The 23,309-nt window shown below is 43.8% G+C and overlaps 1 protein-coding gene across 1 annotated transcript in view; it reads right to left on the bottom strand.

Moving 5' to 3' along the window:
* The window catches only part of IFT172 (intraflagellar transport 172), a 41,469-nt gene that overhangs the window by 3,542 nt on the left and 14,618 nt on the right, over positions 1-23,309 (bottom strand). Inside the window, exons 17-39 of the mRNA XM_059893359.1 lie at positions 16,128-16,264; positions 15,788-15,895; positions 11,749-11,833; positions 11,367-11,459; positions 10,757-10,834; positions 10,271-10,519; positions 10,012-10,090; positions 9,692-9,812; positions 9,354-9,498; positions 7,902-7,991; positions 7,212-7,309; positions 6,900-7,035; positions 6,698-6,814; positions 6,216-6,358; positions 4,530-4,623; positions 4,304-4,368; positions 3,931-4,111; positions 3,578-3,687; positions 3,327-3,456; positions 862-960; positions 544-653; positions 351-414; positions 174-260 (exon numbers count right to left, since the gene is read on the bottom strand). Coding sequence (XP_059749342.1) covers positions 174-260; positions 351-414; positions 544-653; positions 862-960; positions 3,327-3,456; positions 3,578-3,687; positions 3,931-4,111; positions 4,304-4,368; positions 4,530-4,623; positions 6,216-6,358; positions 6,698-6,814; positions 6,900-7,035; positions 7,212-7,309; positions 7,902-7,991; positions 9,354-9,498; positions 9,692-9,812; positions 10,012-10,090; positions 10,271-10,519; positions 10,757-10,834; positions 11,367-11,459; positions 11,749-11,833; positions 15,788-15,895; positions 16,128-16,264 — 2,619 coding nt within the window. The remainder of the gene's footprint in view (positions 1-173; positions 261-350; positions 415-543; positions 654-861; positions 961-3,326; positions 3,457-3,577; positions 3,688-3,930; positions 4,112-4,303; positions 4,369-4,529; positions 4,624-6,215; positions 6,359-6,697; positions 6,815-6,899; positions 7,036-7,211; positions 7,310-7,901; positions 7,992-9,353; positions 9,499-9,691; positions 9,813-10,011; positions 10,091-10,270; positions 10,520-10,756; positions 10,835-11,366; positions 11,460-11,748; positions 11,834-15,787; positions 15,896-16,127; positions 16,265-23,309) is intronic.

Genomic DNA, 23,309 nt, shown 5'->3' with positions numbered 1-23,309 from the left:
GGCCCAGCTAGGCCTCTGACCCCACTGTCAGAGTGTGAAGACTGAGCTCTCTGATGCTGATCAGGGATCTTTGGGGTTTGGGCTTTGGAGGAAGTAAGAGAGACAGCTCTGGGACAGGTGGGGAGTCAGAAAAATGCACAGAAGAGCTGGGAGTGGGATGAAGAGAGCAGTACCTGCTTGGTAGCTGTTTCAACACACTTGTCCCACTGGCCCTGCTCCACATACAGGTCCAAAGCAGCCGCCACATCCACACCCACCAGCTACGGGTCAGTGGAAAAGACAGAGTTACACGAGGAGAAGGAGAGAGAGAATCTCTTGAGCTTGCCTCCTGCTGACTCTGCCAATCTCACCGAGTCCACTTTGCCCTGGTTCTTGAGGAACTCTTTATAATGCTGGTCCACATAGTCTTCATACCTGTGAAGATGTGCAGAGATCTTGCACTTCATGGTCCTGGGATGCACACCCCTCCCATGAGAACTTTCTCCCAATCTTTACAAAAGGAAGTAAAAGAGAATTTCTAGTGAGAAGGGGTCATGAGCTTACCGGGGATCTAACTCCTTAGCCACACGCTTGGCCTTGTTCCATTCCTCACCCTCAAGGAAAGCATCGATCGCTTCCTTGACTAGGTCCAGGTTCAGATAGAGCTCTGCAGCCTGCACAGTGGAAAGTCAGAGACTGGAGATCATCTTTCCCCTCCCTCCCCAGTCTCCCCTCCGGGAACTCTCTGGGAACTCTGGGGAAACAGAAATGCACGCCATGCCTGCCAGGAGACCCACCTCATACAGCTTCCTGAGTGCAGGTGTCACCTTTCCACCCATCTCTGTGCAATCTATTTCTATTCAGTCCCAGCACGCTACTTACTGCACTGTGCTTTCCAATTCCAATCAGCTGGGGTCCCACAGCCCGAACTACTTCCAGACTGCGTTGGGGAGGTAGAAACTTGATGGAGAGTTCAGCTGCCTGAGTGGTTGAACAGAAGATAGAAATGGGTAGGAGAGACAAATATTGCTGGGGGGTCCTCGACCTGCTCTGTTTTTTTCCCTCCAGTTGTCAACTTTCTTGCACTCTCCCTCACTTTCCGCCCTCTTGGGCAAATCCTGCCTCATGGTCCATCAGAGCCTTTAAATAGAGGACCTATCTGTTCCTCTCAACTCATCCTCTTTCAGACACTCATCGCTGTCTGAGATCACTGCATTTGGTCCTGTCACCTTTGACAAACTGGTTTCTCAAGTTCTTTGTCACAAACAGAATCTTGGTAGCATGGTATAGAGAAAGAACCCCTAAAATCGGAGCCCAGGGCATTCTGCAACTATTTGTTTTAGGCTTTTCTGAGCTTCAGTTTCTTCACCCATAAGAGTGATGGTCAGGGCTTCCCTGGTGGCACAGTGGTTAAGAATCCGCCTGCCAATGCAGGGGACAAGGGTTCGAGCCCTGGTCCGGGAAGATCCCACGTGCCACGGAGCAACTAAGCCCGTGCGCCACAACTACTGAGCCTGTACTCTAGAGCCTGCGAGCCACAACTACTGAGCCCGCGAGCCACAACTACTGAAGCCTGCGTGCCTAGAGGCCATGCTCCAACAAGAGAAGCCACTGCAGTGAGAAGCCCACGCACCGCAACAAAGAGTAGCCCCCACTCGCCGCAACTAGAGAAAGCCCGCGCACAGCAATGAAGACTCAATGCAGCCAAAAATAAATAAATAAAAAATAAAGTATAGAATCTTTAAAAAAAAAAAAAAGAGTGACGGTCAGTCTAGATTTGTACTGTCCAGAACAGCAGCCACTAGTCACATGTGGCCAGTCCCAACTGCGATGTGCTGTAACCTTAAATGTTTCAAAGATTTTAGTGTGAAAAAAGGAATGTAGAATATTCATTCTACATGAATAGAATGAGGGGCAGCATGGCAAATTTTTGATAAATTTTTATATTGATTGCATGTTGAAATAATAGTTTTGATATATTGGGTTAAATAGAATATAATTATTTCCACCTGTTTCTTTATACTTATTTGAATGTGGGGCTACTAGAAAGTTTAAAATTACATGTATGACTTAAACCTTTGTGACCTGCATTATATTTCTACTGGACAGTGTTGGTCTAGATGACCTTGGAGACCTCTTCTAACCCTAAAACTCAGTAATTCTACAAACCCAAGTGTTCCATGAGTTCACTCTGTTTGCGCTGTGATGCTGACATCCTCACCAGATTTTAATTTCCACATGGTCCAGTTCAGCTATAGTCTATGCTAATCCTCCTGGTCTTCCCCCACCTATTCTTGCCTCTCTTTCTTTCTTTCTTTTTTTTTTAAAGTTTTTGGCCACACCCCACGCATGTGGGATCTTAGTTCCCCGACCAGGGATCGAACCCACGCCTCCTGCATTGGAAGGCAAAGTCTTAACCATTGGACCGCCGGGGAAGTCCCTTGCCTCTCTTTCTTTACCTGCCAAACCCATCAAGGCTTAAAGTGCTCCCATCCAGGAAGCCACCCTCTGACTAATCTGAAGAAGGTATAGTCGTGAACAGACCCGAGTAAACAATGCCCCAGAGTAAGATACAGAAGATGCTTCATACTTGATTAAAACCTGCTAAACTCTTAACCAATCCTCAGTCCTTTCTACTTCCTTCCCCTCCAACCTCTAGGGGCTATTCAATTACAAGGCCTCACAAACCTAAGGGAAGTTCTGCAGGGGCATCAGCACACCAACATTTTATTCAGGGGCTGAGCAATCTCACCCCTTCATAACTCCTAATACCGTATTTCCCTGCATCTAAGGCACATCATTAAAATATACATGTATCCCCATCTCAAAGACACCAAGAATCTATCTTAGAATTGATGAAACAAATTAGCTTGGCTTAATCTGCTAGAGGCTTCTTTTCAGGAGCTGCTGGGTAGAGGAGGGGCCTCTACTTTTTTCATGGCCTCCATCTGGCCCAGCTCCAGGGTCTGGATTTGCCCTTCCAGCTCTGACCCCAGGCCTACCTCCTCCCTCACAAGGGTTCCCCTACCCCAGCCCACAGAGATCTCACCCTTCTCTCAACTCTACTTGAATCACACACTTCAATCTTCACTAAGTTGCAATATTAACTAATTGAGCCACATGTGAGTCTACCTTCCCCCAATTTCTGGCTCTCCGGGTTCTGTGTTATATCCCTTTTTATAGCCTTCATAGGTTCTGGATCTAGCATCTAGCAAGCACTCGGTAGATACCTGCTACCTGATTGAAAACAAAAAGACACAGGAGGAAACAGGTGACTGTCTGAGAAGGAACGCTGGACGTGAATGGAGGCCGGGAAGCGCAGGGCCAGGCAGGTGTGGCAGCCTCACCTTCATCCAGCACTTCTCCTCCAGCCTGCTGCTCCCTGCATCCCGCGCTTTGAGGTAACAGTCGACTGCACGGCTGTATTCTCCAGCCTGCTCCCACTGTCGAGCCTGTTCCACCAGTCCTTCCATGCCCCTGTGCGGACGAGCGCGCTTGTGACCAGGAACGGGGAGGGGCGGCGTGGCCAATTCTGTGCACACCTTCTGACCACCCATCCCCAGCCCTGCCGACACTTCCGGGTCCCCTGGCTTCATACCTGGCCCCCTTCTTGGTAGCTTCCCGCTCATACTCTTCCTGCAGAGCCTCCAGCTGGCCAGGCATGTAGTCCTTGCAGATCCGCAGGGCGTCGCTCCACAGTCCAGCCTCCTGCTCAGATTGCCAGGTAGCAGGACGGTTAGCGGCAGGCGTGACAGCTTTCCAGTGCCACTCAGGTGCTATGGCCCACTGATCCCTAGGTCCTTGGACTTCTCTTCCCCTTCCTCTTTGTCTCCTTCCCCCTCCCCAGTGTTAACCTCCTGTATCATTCTCAGTACCAGGGCTCAGTGTAGTGCTCTGTGGGCTCTCACATCCTCTCACCCTCCCCTCACGGCCCTGAATCCGCCGGCCCACCTTATAGTAATTGAGGGCCAGGCCCGGTCTCTGGGCCCGAAGCAGCAGCCCTTCTGCTTTCTGGAAGTCCTTCTCCTCCAAGGCGCCCCGGGCCTGCCCCATGAGCACCTCAGTGACGCTGTCAGGGTCGTGGGCCTCGGCCACACGCTGAGCTGCCTCCCAATCCTGGTTATGGACAAACCTGCTCCCAGATGAGGACAGAGAGGAGGCTGAGTATAGGAATGAGGCCTCCACGATGAGAGGCAACAAGCCATGTCACTGAGGGGGTATAAGATTTATTGGTACTAGGTTTAGATGAAGGTGAAGATGACAATGAAAGATCCTGGGGCTGAGTCTGGGAGGACAGGACTAAGGAATTTATGGGGTAACTCACATGAGGACTGCTTCCTTGGGTTTACCAGCCCTGATGAATTCAGCTTCAGCCTCTTCAAATTTTCCCTAGAGGGAGAGAAAGGCAGCCATACATGATGAGACAGAGATTGGCATCACAGGCAGCCGTGAGACAAGAGGTTTGAATGCCTGGCAGCAGTGGGCTAGGGGATGGGAAGGAGGGCTCTGCGGTCAGAGTCAAAAGCAATGGAGAAGAATCGCATCCATACCTCATCCTCCAGGTACATAGCGTATCTGAGATGAATCTCAGGAGTTTTGTGCTTGAGGGCCAGCCGAGAGAGTTCAAAAGCAAATTCAAAGGAGCTGAAATGGAAGGCGCAGATAAGGTTAGCCTACTCTATACTTCCTTTTATAAGAGGAAAAGAAAAACAGAGGGCAAGGATTGAGGGGAGGAAAAGGCACAGATTAAGAAAGACAATATGACATGATAGAGAAGCACAGAGAGCACAGCACTGACAGGGAGGAAGGACTCCTGGTGCTCTGACCACCTCCTCCTGAGCCACATCTACACTAGCAGAAAAATAATCTTCCCAAAACAAGTAAAACTACCCGCAGCAATCTGACTCGATGCAGGATTACTACTGGTGTTCTTAACATTTACTTAAGAAAAGCTCACTTTGGGCAGAAGACCTGAATAGACGTTTTTCAAAAGAGGATACACAGATGGTCAACATGAAAAGATGCTCTAATCATCTAATCATCAGAGAAATGCAAGTCAAAACCACAATGAGATAACAACTCGCACCTGTAAGAATGGCTATCATCAAAAAAGGTCTACAAATAGCAAATGTGGGTGAGGATGTGGAGAAAATGGAACCCTTGTGCACTGCTGGTGGGAATGTAATTTGGTGCAGCCAATAGGGAAAAGAGTATGGAGGTTCCTCAAAAACCTAAAAAACAGAACTACCATATGATCCAACAATTCCACTCCTGGGTATATATCTGAAGAAAACAAAAACACTAATTAGAAAAGATACATGCACCCCAGTGTTCATAGCAGCACTATTTACAACAGCCAAGATGTGGAAGCAACCTAAGTGTCCATCAACAGATAAATGAATAAGGAAGATGTGGTACATGTATACAATGGAATACTACTCAGCCATAAAAAAAAATGAAATTTTGCCATTTCCAACAACACGGATGGACCTGGAGGGTATTATGCTTAGTGAAATAAGTCAGACAGAGAAAGACAAATACTGTATGTTGTCACTTATATGTGAAATCTAAAAAAACAAAACAAATGAATATAACAAACCAGAAACAGACTCACAGATATAGAGAACAAACTAGTGGTTACCAGTGGGGAGAGGAAAGGGGGGAAGGTCAAGACAGGGCTAGGAGATTAAGAGGTACAGACTACTATGTATAAAGTAAATAAGCTACAAGAATACACTATACAGCACAGGGAATATAGCCAATATTTTATAATAACTTTAAATGGAGTATAATTTATAAAAATATCGAATCATCATGTTGGACACCTGAAACTAATATTATAAATCAACTACACTTCAAAACATTAATAATTTAATTTAACTTAATTTAAAAAAAGAAAGAAAAGCTCATTTTGCATTTAATAGAATCACACTTCCGTTACTCAGAAGTAAGTTACTGGCTTAGTGCATTTCAGCTTTAAAAGCTGTTCTCTTTCCACCTTTCTCCTTAGAACAGCCGAAGATTAAACACCATTCTGAGCCTCCTGGGGAACAGGAGCAGAGTTACTAATTCATTCTTGCCTCTCTATCAGGTTCTTCCAAGGATCTCTCCTTACCACACTGCTTCACTCTTGCTTCAGCCTCCAGAAATGCTTTTCAGTTATACATCAATTTCCTGTCTCTATATAGCGGCTCTGTCTGGAATGGGGCCAGCAGAGAGAAGGCTTGGGGCCTCACCAGTTGTCAGCAGCATGGTCAATAGCAGCTTCCAGGAGTCCCAGCTTATTGAGCAGTCTAACTGCAGCCTCACCTCCCAGGCTCTTTGCCCACAGATAGGCCACGTGTTTGTGGGCATTAGCTCCTCCGTGAGCCTTGGCCACCTGAAAAGCAAAGCCACTTGGCAATCCTCCAATACAGGGGTACATGGCTGCTCCCTTCTCCTCTCTGACCTGACCTCAGCTTGGAAAAGGATCAGGTGCCTCGCCTAGAACAGTAGGAAGAGGGCTCAGTTTCAGGGTCTATTAACCTGATTAGGGTCCCAGGATGGATTTCAGGTCGTTCACAAACCATTAAAATTGTATGTGAAATTTTGTGCGTAGGTGTGGACTTTTCTCAAAGACACCCATGACCAGTTTAGAATTAGACAGTTACTTGAGAGTGGGACAGAGGGACGGACGAACCCTGTACATCCTTACCCAGGAAGGGTGAGAACTCCTTACCCGATAGGCCTCTTCCCAAAGCCCACTGGACCGGTACATATTCACTGTTGCCTTCCACTCCCGGGCCTCGAGGTAGTGATATTCAGCCTCCTGTAGTCGGCCTTCAGCCTCCAGCTCCTGGGGAGACGTGGATCAGGATGGAGAGAGGGGGAGATGGAGCCTGTTTGGGGGAGAGATGGGCAGGGGCAGGAGAAGGGCTCACCTTGCCCAGATGTAGGTGTGTGTCGCTGAGGAGATCTGGGTGGTGCTTCCCTACTAGGCGGACCATATCATCATACAACTTGTGCTTTTTGAACATGGTGATGGCAAGATCAGGCTCTTCCACTGTCACATATAGCCTGGGGATAGGAGATACACCTGCGGCCTCCTAGACCCAGATTCCTGCTGCTAGAGTCGTTCCTAAGGGATTCTGTCACTGCCTTCTGGGCAGAGGGCACGTATCTGCAGACCCCATCCCTCCCTCTAGCCCTGAAGCCCCATCCCCTGCTACACCTCCCCTGGGGCCACGGCTCACCTTTCAGCCTCTCGGTACTTGCCCTGCTTCTCCATCTCCTGAGCCTGGGTGATGTACAGCACCGACACATCTTCTGGTCTCATGCACTTCATCGCCAGCTGTGCGGACACACAGAGCCAGGGTAGCCTCAGGCACCAATTCCCAAGGGAAGCAGAGGGAAATGTAGAGCGGACAAGGAAGTGGGGCTTCAAGGGAGCCTGTTTTCTCAGGAACTCTGAACCTTCCCAACAACCACAGGTGTTTGGTTAGCGTCACTCTCCTAGTCAGTTCAGGGAATCCCAAGTCCATAATGAGCAGAGTAAGAACTACATTCTGCTAAGGCAGGAGGGCCAGAGACACCCTGTGCGGGGGGCACCTGTTCCCACTACCTTACTCCTACTGTACCCACTGGGCTCTGGGAGCAGGAGCGAGAACGGTTACCAGTGTGGCTAGAGCTTCAGCAGAGGTATTTCAGATTCCCTAGCCCCCAAGCCCATCTGCTGTCTTCAGAATCGCAGGTTTGGGAACAAGAGCCTCTCTTCATCCTTGCCTTTCCCTATGGCTAGGGATCAAAGTTACCCAGACTGTATTTTGGTACTCTTCCTCAGCTTTCAGGGAACCTGGCGAAGTGGGGAGATCAGAGACTAAGGAAAGTGGCAACATAACCACAAAGGTGGAATTCTCTTCTCATGAACTCCGCCCATTCCCTACCTTGTGGGCTTGCTCCCAGCGGCCAGCCTGGGTGTACATGTCTATGGCATCTTTCGTCCGGTCTCCCTTAGTGTAGAGCTCCTCAGCAATCTGTGGTTGAGATAGGCAGAGGCAAAAGGTCAGAGCATCAGAGTGAAAGCAGCCTGTAGGAGGAAAGAACAAACCTCATTTGGGATGGAGCAGAGCCTGGGATACCATTATCCTATAGTCACAGAGAAGACAAGATGACTACAGGTGTTTCAGACTTTCTACTGTTTTGAAAAAAGACCAGCCTGAAACAGTATGAGGACAGTACAGTGGGAGTTTAAGAGGGCCTCACGTTTCTGCAATGCAAGGCAATTCTATACTGTAACTATGTTGGAGTTATTCTTTGTTTTTTAATTAATTAATTTATTTTTGGCTGCGTTAGGTCTTCATTGCTGCACGCGGGCTTCTCACTGCGGTGGCTTCTTTTGTTGCAGAGCACGGGCTCTAGGTGCGGGGGCTTCAGTAGTTGTGGCTCGTGGGCTCTAGAGTGCAGGCTCAGTAGTTGTAGCGCACGGGCTTAGCTGCTCCGCGACATGTGGGATCTTCCCAGACCAGGGATCGAACCTGCGTCCCCTGCATTGGCAGGTGGATTCTTAACCACTGCACCACCAGGGAAGTCCCTATTCTTTTTTTTTTAATTTTAATTTTTAAAAAAAATTTTAGGGCTTCCCTGGTGGCGCAGTGGTTTAGAATCTGCCTGCTAATGCAGGGGACACGGGTTCGAGCCCTGGTCTGGGAGGATCCCACATGCTGCGGAGCAACTAGGCCCGTGAGCCACAACTACTGAGCCTGCGCGTCTGGAGCCTGTGCTCGGCAACAAGAGAGGCCGCGATAGTGAGAGGCCCGCGCACCACGATGAAGAGTGGCCCCCGCTTGCCACAACTGGAGAAAGCCCTCGCACAGAAACGAAGACCCAACACAGCCATAAATAAATAAATAAATAAATAAATAAATAAATAAATAAATAAAAATTTTATTGAAGTATGGTTGATTTACAATGTTGTGTTAATTTCTGCTGTACAGCAAAGTGATTCAGTTATACGTGTATATATATATTCTTTTTCATATTCTTTTCCATTATGGTTTATCACAGGATATTGAATGTAGTTCCCTGTGCTATACAGTAGGACCTTGATGTTTATCCATCCTGTATATACTAGTTTGCACCTGCTAATGTTGGAGTTATCCATGAAGCATCACTCATGCTTGCACAGGAAGAGAGCTAGAGACTTGCTTTATACGTCTGGGAGAGGGGTCTATGTTATGTTAGAATGAAATGGGGGAAGTAAACCTCTTTCTTCCCATTCAGGGTGGTGACACTGTTGGGTCCCAGAAAGAAGGATTTGGAACACTTCTTGTTCTGGGTTCCCTCATCATCATCCTGTACTGCATTGCTTCCGGCTGCAGAAAGGGGCTCTCCCTCACCTCATACTCCTGCAGAGACGCATAGTGTTGGGCCACACGAGGATAGTATTTGGACGCAGTGTTCTGGTCCTGTAGATCTAATATATAAATTGCCTTCTTCCACTGGCGGGCACCCAGGGCAGCCTCAATTGCCTTAATGGAGCACCTGGCATAGTTGGGAAAGGTGTAAATATGTATGAGGAAAGAGGAAAACAGATGGAGGTAAAGGAAAACCTCAAGCATACTCCAACCTACATTTTGAGATCTCTCTTATTTTAGTTAAGGCCCTGGCACCCTTACTTTCCCCATCACCTCTCATCTCATGCCCAAATGTCCTTTGCACCCCCGGACCACCACACCTGGCTTCAATGTAGTGATTAATGGCCGCATCAAGCTGCTTCTGCTGCACCAAGTGGTCCCCCCACGCCTCCTCTAGTCTCACCACCTCCACTGGGAATGCCAATCGAGCCAGCTCCACCGCTGCCAGAGACAGAGAGGGCACTCAGCTCAGACTTCAGGAAAAGTGAGATAGAGAAATGAGGCGTGGAATACAGGTGAGAAGTGGAGGGACAGAGGAGCACTGAAGCCAGTCAGCCTGAGCAGAGGCACACAACAGGTGTGGGGGACTGTTTGGGCCGCAGTCCACAACAGTGAGGGATGGGCTGTGGGTGGCTAGTACCTTTCATGAACGCGTTGCCTTTACAGTAGCACTCCAGGGCCCGCTGTGGATTTCGAATCTTCTCAAAGAGATCACCTGCCTGTTAACACATCCCATATTACTACAAAGATACCCTTACTCCACAAAAATCAAGTATCAGTCCCCAAAGGAGGCGAGTCAGCCACCAGTCAGGGAGGGCTATGCGCTCCAAGACTCCTCTGGGTAGGAAAGGGGCACTGAGCCCTGGGGGTAAGGGACAGGAATAGGAAGCCAGCCATACCCTTTCATACAGTTCGCTCTTGATAAGGGCTGCAGTGATGTGCTCTACCAGCTCTGTGGTGGCCAGCAGCTCCTCTCGGGTCAGCACCAGCCGAGCAGCTTTGGCAGGGAGCCCAGCTTTGAGGTAGAGGCTTATGGCTGCTAGCCCATCCCCTTGGCTCTCCTGAAGTTCGCCTGCTCGCTCCTCTTGCTGTGTGTCCATCAGCCACTGGTAGTAACCCCGGCGCAGCTTCTCTAGGGCTGGGTGCCCCTGGACACGCAACAGAGAAGACTAGGAGTCACATCCCTCCTGCCCTGCTGCTTCCCAGGCTTCTCCAATCCCACTGTAACAACAGAAACCCTCCCAGTCACCAATGTCCCAACTCCTCACCATATCAGGTCCCGGCCCCCGCCCTGCTGCAGTTCCTACAGTCTCCTTGACAAGAGGAGGTTTCTGATATTGGTGGGCGTGAGTTCTGAACAACTGTGGGGAAGACAGAACTGGTACCTTGGCCTCAGCCACAGCGATACATTCGTCCCAACGGTGTAGCTCCTGGTACATGTCCATGGCCTCCTCAACAGCGTTCTAGGGGAACCCGGGCAGAGGAAAGAGGGACACCAGGAAGATACGAGAATCAGAAATCAGCAAGCTCTCCTCAGCCCAGCTAAGATGCCGGCCTGTGTGGACTGAAAGCCTCACCCTTTACGTATACACAAGCAGAGGTGAATTTAGTATGAAACTAAAAGAAACTTAAGCTTCAGGGCACCTTATTTGCACAGGTTCCTTCCAAAGCAACTTTTCTTAAAGAGGGCTCCTCAAATTGTATAAGCTTTGGGCCTCACAAAATCTGGATCTACCTCCACGCACAAGAATTGCAAAGACAGGCTCTGGAGTATACGGGGAAGACAGCAGACTTTTTATGAAAGATGGAAGTAATTGTAAGAACTAACACAGAGGAGGCAATTATGGAGGAGTGAAATGCACTGTACAGACCTTTCTGAAAGTTCTCCCCAGACCTTTGGTAGCCCAGCTGACCAGTGCTCATTCCTCTCGAGTTCGCCTCTCTATTTTTCCCCCTCTGATCCCCTCTTCCGTCCAGTTCTTCTGTTCCTATTACCTGTTCTAAGAAGATCATTTCGGCCAGCTTGTAGTTCTTCTCCAGCATGGCTAGACGTGCTCGGACCTGATAAAAGTCTGTTCCTTCTCCACCCTGTGGGGAAAAAGGAGGTTCTGGTTATTCTGTTGGTGCCACAGGAGCCATTCTGTCCGTGTGGCCAGAGAGACATGGAGGCTAAAAGGCTTAGGAAGCTGAAAACCTCCATGGGGCTTAGAGGCTCGAGGTTTGGCAAGCAATTCCAAAATGGTCTGACTTGAAGGTAGAGGTGGAGGGGGCAGGGTAGAGGAAATTAGCCGTGGCTGGAAAGCTAAGAGTCGTGGGGTTGAGTACCAGGAGAAATCTCAGCTTGAAAGACTGAACGAATCAGGAGGAGAATACTTGCATATTCCCGAGACACTTGATCTGCAATCTCGTTGGTCTCATGTAGGAATCGAGCTTTTGCTACATGGCCCAAAGCAGAAAAGCACCTATAGCATGGAAGCAATAACAGTAATATTATTATAGAATCATCATTAATTCATTGGTTCAGTAGATATACTGAGCATCTATTATATGCCAGAAACTGTTCTTGCCACTGGGGACACAAAAGGGATAAGACAGATGAGGGACCAGCTCTTAGGGAACTTACTTTCTAGTGGAAACAAATAATTAGTAAACAAATAAACAAAGATTATTTGAAAGAATGGAAAATAAAACTAAGGGGACTCCTTAAGTTGGTAGTCAGAGAAGACCTGTTTGAGGAGCTGACATCTGAGCTGAGACCTTAATACAAGAAAAAGCCAATCATGACAAGATGGAGAAAAATTATTCCAGGCAGAGAGAAAAGCTAGTGTAAAGGCCCTAAGGCAGGCGTGAGCTTGGCACACTCAAAGGGACAAAAGGATGCCAGTGCGGCTGGAGACTAATGGGCAAGTACCTGATATGAGAAGAAAGCAGAGGCCAAATCTTGTGGGGCCTTAGGACATGCAAAGAGTTTGGGTTTTATACAAAGTACAATAGTAAGTTACTGGAAGGTTCTGAGCAAGAAAATGATATAATCTAATTTATGTTTTAAAAAAATTACCTCAGCTGCTATGGGGTGAATGGATCGTAGGGGTATAAGAACCATATCAGTGAGACTAATTAAGAGGCTTTGCAACATAGCATGTAGATAGTGGTGGTCTATTCCAGGGTGGACACAGTAGACTTGAACAAATAAGCGATTCAGGATACCTTTTCTTTTTTTTTTTACAATCACATGGATCACTTTTTATTTTTAACATATAGAATTTGACTTTGTGTTCATATATATATATATGCATGTACACATGTACAAAATACTTGTATCTACCTGTTAGCATTTTTTAATCTTTATTGGCGTATAATTGCTTTACAATGCTGTGTTAGTTTTTTCTGTACAGCAAAGTGAATCAGCTATATGTATACATATATCCCCATATCCCCTCCCTTTTGAGCCTCCCTCCCACCCTCACTATCCCATCCCTCTAGGTCGTCACAGAGCATCCAGCTGATCACCCTGTGCTATGCAGCAGCTTCCCACTAGCCATCCATTTTACATTTAGTAGTGTATCTACGTCCATGCTACTCTCTCACTTTGTCCCAGCTTCCCCTTCCCCCACCCCTGGGTCCTCAAGTCCATTCTCTGCGTCTTTATTCCTGCCCTGCCACTAGGTTCATCAGTACCATTTTTTTTAGATTCCAAATATGTGCGTTAGCATATGGTATTTGTTCTTCTCTTTCTGACTTACTTCACTCTGTATGACAGACTCTATGTCCACCCACCTCATTACAGGTAACTCAGTTTCATTCCTCTTTATGGCTGAGTAATATTCCATTGTATATATGTGCCACATCTTCTTTATCCATTCATCTGTCAATGGACATTTAGGTTGCTTCCATGTCCTGGCTATTGTAAATAGTGCTTCAATGAACATTGTGGTACATGCATCTTTTTGAATTATGGTTTTCTCAGGGTATATGCCCAGTAGTGGGATTGCTGGGTCATATGGTAGTTCTATTTTTAGTTATTTAAGGAACCTCCATACTGTTCTCCATAGTGACTGTATCAATTTAGATTCCTACCAACAGTGCAGGAGGGTTCCCTTTTCTCTACACCTTCTCCAGCAATTATTGTTTCTAGAATTTTTGATGATAGCCATTCTGACCCGTGTGAGGTGATACCTCATTGTGGTTTTGATTTGCATTTCTCTAATGATTAGTGATGTTGAGCATCTTTTCATATGTTTGTTGGCAATCTGTATGTCTTCTTTGGAGAAATGTCTACTTAGGTCTTCCACCGTTTTTGGATTGGGTTGTTTGTTTTTTTGATATTGAGCTGCATGAGCTGCCTGTATATCTTGGAGATTAATCCTTTGTCAGTTGCTTTGTTCACAAATATTTTCTCCCATTCTGAGGGTTGTCTTTTCGTCTTGTTTATGGTTTCCTCTGCTGTGAAAAAGCTTTTAAGTTTCATTAGGTCCCATTTGTTTATTTTTGTTTTTATTGCCATTTCTCTAGGAGGTGGGTTGAAAAGGATCTTGCTGTGATTTATGTCAAAGAGTGTTCTGCCTAAGTTTTCCCCTAAGAGTTTTATAGTGTCTGGCCTTACATTTAGGTCTTTAATCTATCTTGAGTTTATTTTTGTGTATGGTGTTAGGAAGTGTTCTAATTTCATTCTTTTACATGGAGCTGTCCAGTTTTCCCAGCACCACTTATTGAAGAGACTGTCTTTTCTCCACCGTATATTCTTGCCTCCTTTGTCAAAGATAAGGTGAGCATATGTACGTGGGTTTATCTCTGGGCTTTCTATCCTGTTCCATTGGTCTATATTTCTGTTTTTGTGCCAGTACCATACTGTCTTGATTACTGTAACTTTGTAGTATAGTCTGAAGTCAGGGAGCCTGATTGTTCCAGCTCCGTTTTTCTTTCTCAAGATTGCTTTGGCTATTTGGGGTCTTTTGTGTTTCCATACAAACTGTAAAATTTTTTGTTCTAGTTCTGTGAAAAATGCCATTGGTAGTTTGATAGGGATTATATTCAATCTGTAGATTGCTTTGGGTAGTATAGTCATTTTCACAATGTTGATTCTTCCAATTCAAGAACATGGTATATCTCTCCATCTGTTTGTATCCTCTTTGATTTCTTTCATCAGTGTCTTACAGTTTTCTGCATACAAGTCTTTCGCCTCCATAGGTAGGTTTATTCCTAGGTATTTTATTCTTTTTGTTGCAGTGGTAAATGGGAGTGTTTCCTTAATTTCTGTTTCTGATTTTTCACTGTTAGTGTACAGGAATGCAAGAGATTTCTGTGAATTAATTTTCAGGATATGTTTTGAAGACCCTGGATCAGTGTCCCTAGGACTTGCTGAGAGTCTAGCTGTGGGAGGATAGGAAAAAAGGGACCAAGGATGACTCCTCGGCAAAATAGCAGCAGCTGACCTTTAAAGAGCACTTCCAACCTGTGCTCTTAGCACAGGTCCTCTCATTTGCTCTCCACTACCACTGCCATTTTTCTTTACCATCCTGCAGGTAAATTCTGTTATCATCCCCATTTCATAGAGCAAATGAAGAAACCAAGGCTTGGGAAGGTTAAGTTAACCTCTCTCAAGTTACACAGTTGGTAAATGGAGCCAATATTTGAAATCAGAGAGTCTGGAGTCCCATGTTTGTCCTATAAATTACACTCCTATACAACACCTGGAATATACACATCAACACGTGGATTGTAGGGTATGAGTGTTAAAAACTTTGAAGGGGCACCTAGTTACAAGATTGGGGAGTGACAACAATAAAAGACACACTCATGTGAAGTAAGTCAGAAAGACAAAAAAAAATATCGTACAATATCGCTTATATGTGGAATCTAGAAAAATGGTAGAGATGAAATTACTTGCAAAGCAGAAATAGAGTCACAGATGTAGAGAACAAACTTACGGTTACCAAGCGGGGAAGGAAGGGTGGGATGAACTGGGAGATTGGGACTGACATATATACACTACTATGTATAAAATAGATAACTAATGAGAACTTACTGCATAGCACAGGGTACTCTACTCAATGTTCTGTGGTGACCTAAATGGGAAAGAAATCTAAAAGAGTGTGTATATATATATATATATATATATATACACATACATACATATGACTGATTCACTTTGCTGTACAGCAAGAAACTAACACAACATTGTAAATCAACTATACTCCAATAAAAATTAAAAAATAAATAAATAAAAGACATACTCATAACATAGGATGGGAGGATGTTTGGAATAACTGTACCATGGAAGGGTTCTATGACATCTGTTGGCATGGGAAGGGAAGTGCTGCCTTAACACTGGGGAGGAGCAGCCCACGGGGAAGATACCCGCATGGCCATCCCTCCCTCCTAGCTGCCTGGCACCTCGGTTCTACAGCCCAACTCACCTCTCAGCAATGTGTAGCTGCCTTGCTTCCAGTGACAGCTTACTCAAGGTTTTCCACATTGCCTCTGTTTCTGGGGTCATTTCCAGAGTCTCCAAGAAGGCTGCTGCCCTGGAGAGGGAAGGAAGCAAAGCACAAGGAATGAGTCCAGGGTCAGGAAGACACCGAGGAATACTAGTGATGGGGCAGGGGAGGAGGGGGGCAGGCAATTATTTGTCCTCTTTGTCTAATCTCCTCCCAGGACACCACGTTCTTTTCAGACATGGCCAGTTTTACTACCCATCCCAGGTCCTCAGAACCAGAATTTCCCATCACCTTGCTGGTTACCAGTCTAGCCCCTCACCTGGTGTAGTTGCCGTCATCAATGGCTGTTCCAAACTCAATAAGGCCCTCATCCAGTGTGTAGGCAACTGTAGTCACACCTTCAGTCACCATCACCTCGGTCTTTCCCCCGCCCCGCTCCAGACCTACAACATCACCCTGTAAAAATTCAACACCCCCATCCCACCAGAATTCCAAGTGAGCATTTCCACTGACTCAACTGCAGAAAAGACCCACCCTCATTCAACCCTACTGCTCATACACTGAGGGAATTACAGTGGCCCCTGTTTTTCTAACATTTAGTTTCTCTCAGGCAGATAAAAATTCCCTATCTATGGTAATATCCTTGGGTTAAAGTACACTCATAGCTATGATGGCACTAATGGCTAGGGATAAGTTGACAAAGTGTGACATCCACTTCTGCTACTGCCAGCAGTACTGCCAGCAGTACTATGACTCGGTATTCTTAAAGGCCCTCCTGTTAAAATTCAACTTGAACATACTTCCCAATGTATTGCTAAGTTCAACTGAAGAAACCACTAGGAATGCTTCCTACTCCCTCCCCCCGCCCCCACAAAAAGAAAGCAAGAGAGAAAGAGGTCAGTAAGCTAAAACCGAAAAAACAGGAGCAGGAAAAAATGGAAGGTGAGCAAGTAGGAAGAATACAGTTGCCCTGAAGGCAAACATAGTATTAGGAGAATAAACTGTGGGTCCTCCAGCAGGATGGGGAGGCCAAATCTAAGGTTCCTTCATTAAACTGGGGATCCTCTCTTCAGTAAAGGGAACCAAAGGGGTACAGGTCATTAATATGCCTAATTCCTGCAGAGGCAAACACAAATCATCTCTGGAGGAAAACATGCCTATATGAGGCCCTCAGGATTCCAAAAGATTACATTCAATGTAACATGAGCTCACAATAAAAAATTACCAAAATATAAGTTAACAAACAGTTAACCAAAAAGTTAAATGAGTAAACAATACCTATAAACAACAGTTTTAGACCTCCATGGGTCTCAGATATCAAAAATAATAGTTAAGAAAAAAGACAGTTACGAAATATAAAATAATTATGTGTGAGATGTTTAAAGACCTAAAAGATGAAATGAAAAATTAAGCAAGGAACAAGAGACTATCAAAAACGGTCAGTCACGTTGGAGAAAGAACCAAATAAAACCTTATGAAAAATTTAATTTTTGAATTAAAAAACTCAATAGATGGTTTAAATAGCAGATTAGACAATGATGAAAATGAATTAATGAACTAAAAGATGTATCTCAAGAAATTATCCAGAATGTAGCATGAAGTGAGAAGGAGAAAGGAAATATGAAAGACAGGTTAAAAAGGTACAAAAGACAGAACAAAAAATATAACATACACCTAATTAGAGTTTTGATGGAGAGACTGGAGAATACGATAGAAGAAGCGATGTTTAAAGAGATTATGGTTGGGATATTTGCAAGACAGGTAGAAATATGTGTACTCACAATTACAGGTAGCACAATATATACCAAGCAGGATAAATAAAAAGAAATTTATAGCTAGACACACTGTAGTAAAATTTCAACATGCCTAAAAGAAGATTTTAAAAGCAACCAGAGAGAAAAGACAGATCACCTATACAGAAAGGGCTATTAATAAACTTGTCAGAACAAAAGAAGTCAATCAATGGGACAATATGTGCAAAAGGCTAAGAAAAATTAACAGTCAATCTAGAACTGGGGGGACTTCCCGGTGGCGCAGGGGTTAAGAATCCGCCTGCCAATGCAGGGGACACGGGTTCAAGCCCTGGTCTGGGAAGATTTCACATGCCGCGGAGCAACTAAGCCCGTGCGCCACAACTACTGATCCCGTGTGCCACAACTACTAAGCCTGCGCTCTAGAGCCCGTGAGCCACAGCTACTGAGCCCGTGTGCCACAACTACTGAAGCCCACGTGCCACAACTACTGAAGCCCGCGTGCCACAACTTCTGAAGCCCACATGCCTAGAGCCCATGCTCTGCAACAAAGAGAAGCCACTGCGCTGAGAGGCCCGCGCACCGCAACGAAGAGTAGCCTCCGCTTGCTGCAACTAGAGAAAGCCCAGGCGCAGCAACAAAGACCTAACACAGCCAAAAAAAAATCTAGAATTGGGTGCTGAGTCCAAGTATCTTTCAAGAGCAAAGCTCTAAATAAAAACATTTTCAGATAATCAAAACCTGAACGTTTATCATCAAAAGACTTTCACTAAAGAAACTTCTAGGATAGCCTCATCCACCAGAGGGCAGACAGTAGAAGCAAGAAGAACTACAATTCTGCAGCCTATGGGAGGAAAACCACATTCACAGAAATATAGACAAAATGAAAAGGCAGAGGACTTTGCACCAGATGAAGGAACAAGATAAAACCCCAGAAAAACAACTAAATGAAGTGGAGATAGGCAACCTTCCAGAAAAAGAATTCAGAATAATGATAGTGAAGATGATCCAGGACCTCGGAAAAAGAATGGAGGCAAATATCGAGAAGATGAAAGAAATGTAACAAAGACCTAGAAGAATTAAAGAACAAACTCCTAGAAGAATTAAAGAACAAACAAACAGAGATGAACAATACAATAACTGAAATGAAAAATACACTAGAAGGAATCAATAGCAGAATAACTGAGGCAGAAGAATGGATAAGTGACCTGGAAGACAGAATGGTGGAATTCACTGCCACAAAACAGAATAAAGAAAAAAGAATGAAAAGAAATGAAGACAGCCTAAGAGACTTCTGGGACAACATGAAATGCAACAACATTCGCATTATAGGGGTCCCAGAAAGATAAGAGAGAGAGAAAGGACCCAAGAAAATATTTGAAGAGATTATAGTCAAAAACTTGGGAAAGGAAATAGCCACCCAAGTCCAGGAAGCGCAGAGAGTCCCAGGCAGATTAAACCCAAGGAGGAACACGCCGAGACACATAGTAATCAAACTGACAAAAATTAAAGACAAAGAAAAATTATTGAAAGCAACAAGGGAAAAATGAAAAATAACATACAAGGGAACTCCCATAAGGTTAACAGCTGATTTCTCAGCAGAAACTCTACAAGCCAGAAGGGAGTGGCACGATATATTTAAAGTGATGAAAGGGAAGAACCTACAACCAAGATTACTCTACCCAGCAAGGAACTCATTCAGATTCGATGGAGAAGTCAAAAGCTTTACAGACAAGCAAAAGCTAAGAGAATTCAGCACCACCAAACCAGCTCTGTAACAAATGCTAAAGGAACTTCTCTAAGTGGGAAACACAAGAGAAGAAAAGGACCTACAAAAACAAACCCGTAACAATTAAGAAAATGGTAATAGGAACATACATATCGATAATTACCTTAAACGTGAATGGATTAAATGCTCCAACCAAAAGACACAGGCTGCTGAATGGATACAAAAACAAGACCCTTATATATGCTGTCTACAAGAGACCCACATTTCAGGCCTAGGGGCACATACAGACTGAAAGTGAGGGGATGGAAAAAGATATTCCATGCAAATGGAAATCAAAAGAAAGCTGGAGTAACAATACTTATATCAGATAAAATAGACTTTAAAATAAAGAATGTTACAAGAGACAAGGAAGGACACTACATAATGATCAAGGGATCAATCCAAGAAGAAGATATAACAATTATAAATATACATGCACCCAACATAGGAGCACCTCAATACATAAGGCAACTGCTAACAGCTATAAAAGAGGAAATCAACAGTAACACAGTAATAGTGCGGGACTTTAACAGCTCACTTACACCAATGGATAGATCATCCAGATAGAAAATTAATAAGGAAATACAAGCTTTAAATGACACAATAGACCAGACAGATTTAATTGATATTTATAGGACATTCCATCCAAAAACAGCAGATTACACTTTCTTCTCAAGTGCACATGGAACATTCTCCAGGATAGATCACATCTTGGGTCACAAATCAAGCTTCAGTAAATTTAAGAAAATTCAAATCATATCAAGCATCTTTTCTAACCACAACGCTATGAGATTAGAAATCAATTACAGGGAAAAAAACGTAAAAAACACAAACACGTGGAGGCTAAACAATACGTTACTAAATAATCAAGAGATCACTGAAGAAATCAGAGGAAATAAAAAAATACCTAGAGACAAATTACAAAGAAAACACGATGATCCAAAACCTATGGGATGCAGCAAAAGGAGTTCTAAGAGGAGAAGTTTATAGCAATACAAGCCTACCTCAAGAAACAAGAAAAATCTCAAATAAACAATCTGATCTTACACCTAAAGGAACTAGAGAAAGAACAAACAAAACCAAAGTTAGTAGGAGGAAAGAAATCATAAAGATCAGAGCAGAAATAAATGAAATAGAAACAAAGAAAACAATAGCAAAGATCAATAAAACTAAAAGCTGGTTCTTTGAGAAGATGAACAAAATTGATAAACCTTTAGCCAGACTCATCAAGAAAAAGAGGGAGAGGACTCAAATCAATAAAATTAGAAATGAGAAAGGAGAAGTTACAACAGACACCACAGAAATACAAAGCATCTTAAGAGACTACTACAAGCAACTCTATGCCAATAAAATGGACAACCTGGAAGAAATGGACAAATTCTTAGAAAGGTATAACCTTCCAAGACTGAACCAGGAAGAAATAGAAGATATGAACAGACCAATCACAAGTAATGAAATTGAAACTGTGATTAAAAATCTTCCAACAAACAAAAGTCTAGGACCAGATGGCTTCACAGGTGAATTCAATCAAACATTTAGAGAAGAGCTAATACCTATCCTTCTCAAACTCTCCCAAAAAATTGCAGAGGAAGGAACACTCGCAAACTTTTGACAACATTCAACACCCATTTATGATAAAAACTCTCCAGAAAGTGGGCATAGAGGGAACCTACCTCAACATAATAAAGGCCATATATGACAAACCCACAGCAAACATCATTCTCAATGGTGAAAAACTGAAAGTATTTCCTCTAAGATCAGGAACAAGACAAGGATGTCCACCTCACCATTATTATTCAACATAGTTTTGGAAGTCCTAGCCACGGCAATCAGAGAAGAAAAAGAAATAAAAGGAATACAGACTGGAAAAGAAGAAGTAAAACTGTCACTGTTTGCAGATGACATGATACAGTACATAGAGAATCCTAAAGATGCCATCAGAAAACTACTAGAGCTAATCAATGAATTTGGTAAAGCTGCAGGATACAAAATTAACGCACATAAATCTCTTGCATTCCTATACACTAACAACGAAAGATCAGAAAGAGAAATTAAGGAAACAATCCCATTCACCACTGCAACAAAAAGAATAAAATACCTAGGAATAAACCTACCTAAGGAGGTAAAAAACCTGTACTCAGAAAACTATAAGACACTGATGAAAGAAATCAAAGATGACACAAACAGATGGAGAGATATATCATGTTCTTGGATTGGAAGAATCAATATTGTGAAAATGACTATACTACCCAAAGCAATCTACAGATTCAGTGCAATCCCTATCAAATTACCAGTGGCATGTTTTACAGAACTAGAACAAAAAAATCTTAAAATTTGTATGGAGACACAAAAGACCCTGAATAGCCAAAGAAGTCTTGAGGGAAAAAAACAGAGCTGGAGGAATCAGATGCCCTGACTTCAGACTATACTACAAAGTTACAGTAATCAAGACAGTATGGTACTGGCACAAAAATAGAAATATAGATCAATGGAACAGGATAGAAAGCCCAGAGATAAACCCATGCACCTATGGTCAACTAATCTATGACAAAGGAGGCAAGGATATACAATGGAGAAAGGATAGTCTCTTCAATAAGTGGTGCTGGGAAAACTGGAGAGCTACATGTAAAAGAATGAAATTAAAACACTCCCTAACACCATACACAAAAATAAACTCAAAATGGGTTAGAGACCTAAATGTAAGACTGGACACTATAAAACTCTTAGATGAAACATAGGAAGAACACTCTTTGACATAAATCACAGCAAGATCTTTTCTGATACATCTCCTAGAGTAATGGAAATAAAAACAAAAAAATAAGCAAATGGGACCTAATGAAACTTAAAAGCTTTTGCACAGCAAAGGAAACTACAAACAAGATGAAAAGACAACCCTCAGAATGGGAGAAAATATTTGCAAAGAATCAACAGACAAAGGATTAATCTCCAAATTATATAAACAGCTCATGCAGCTCAATATTAAAAAGATAAACAACCCAATCAAAAAATGGGCAGAAGACCTAAATAGACATTTCTCCAAAGAAGACATACAGATGGCCAAAAAGCACATGAAAAGCTGCTCAACATCACTAATTATTAGAGAAACGCAAATCAAAACTACAATGAGGTATCACCTCACACTGGTTAGAATGGCCATCATCAGAAAATCTACAAACAACAAATGCTGGAGAGGGTGTGGAGAAAAGGGAACCCTCTTGCACTGTTGGTGGGAATGTAAATTGATACAGCCACTATGGAGAACACTATGGTGGTTCCTTAAAAAACTAAAAACAGAATTACCATATGACCCAGCAATCCCACTACTGGGCATACACCCAGAGAAAACCATAATTCAAAAAGACACATGCACCCCAGTGTTCACTGCAGCACTATTTACAATAGCCAGGTCATGGAAGCAACCTAAACGCCCATCGACAGACGAATGGATAAAGAAGATGTGGTATATATAAAGAATGGAATATTACTCAGCCATAAAAAGGAACGAAACTGGGTCATTTGTAGAGACGTGGATGGATCTAGAGACTGTCATACAGCGTGAAGTAAGTCAGAAAGAGAAAAACAAATATCGTATATTAACGCATATATGTGGAACCTAGAAAAATGGCACAGATGAACTGGTTTGCAGGGCAGAAATAGAGACACAGATGTAGAGAACAAATGTATGGACACCAAGGGGGGAAAGTGGCGGGGGGGGTGGGTTGGTGGTGGGATGAATTGGGAGATTGGGATTGACATGTATACAATAAGATGTATAAAATAGATAACTAATAAGAACCTGCTGTATAAAAAATAAAATAAAATTCAAAAATTCAAAAAAAACCCCCAGAAACTTCTAAATGATATTCTTCAAGAAGAGGAAGAAAAATAACTCCAGAGGGAAGATCAGCAATGCAGAAGGAAAAGGTGAACAGAGAAACTGGCACTATGACGGTAAATCTATACAAATTCTGTCTGTATAAAA

The sequence above is a fragment of the Balaenoptera ricei genome, chromosome 13 (genome assembly GCF_028023285.1).
Source record: "Balaenoptera ricei isolate mBalRic1 chromosome 13, mBalRic1.hap2, whole genome shotgun sequence".
Taxonomy (NCBI): domain Eukaryota; kingdom Metazoa; phylum Chordata; class Mammalia; order Artiodactyla; family Balaenopteridae; genus Balaenoptera; species Balaenoptera ricei.
The sequence above is the reverse complement of the archived record's forward strand: the minus strand, read 5'-3'. Positions and strand labels throughout refer to the sequence as shown.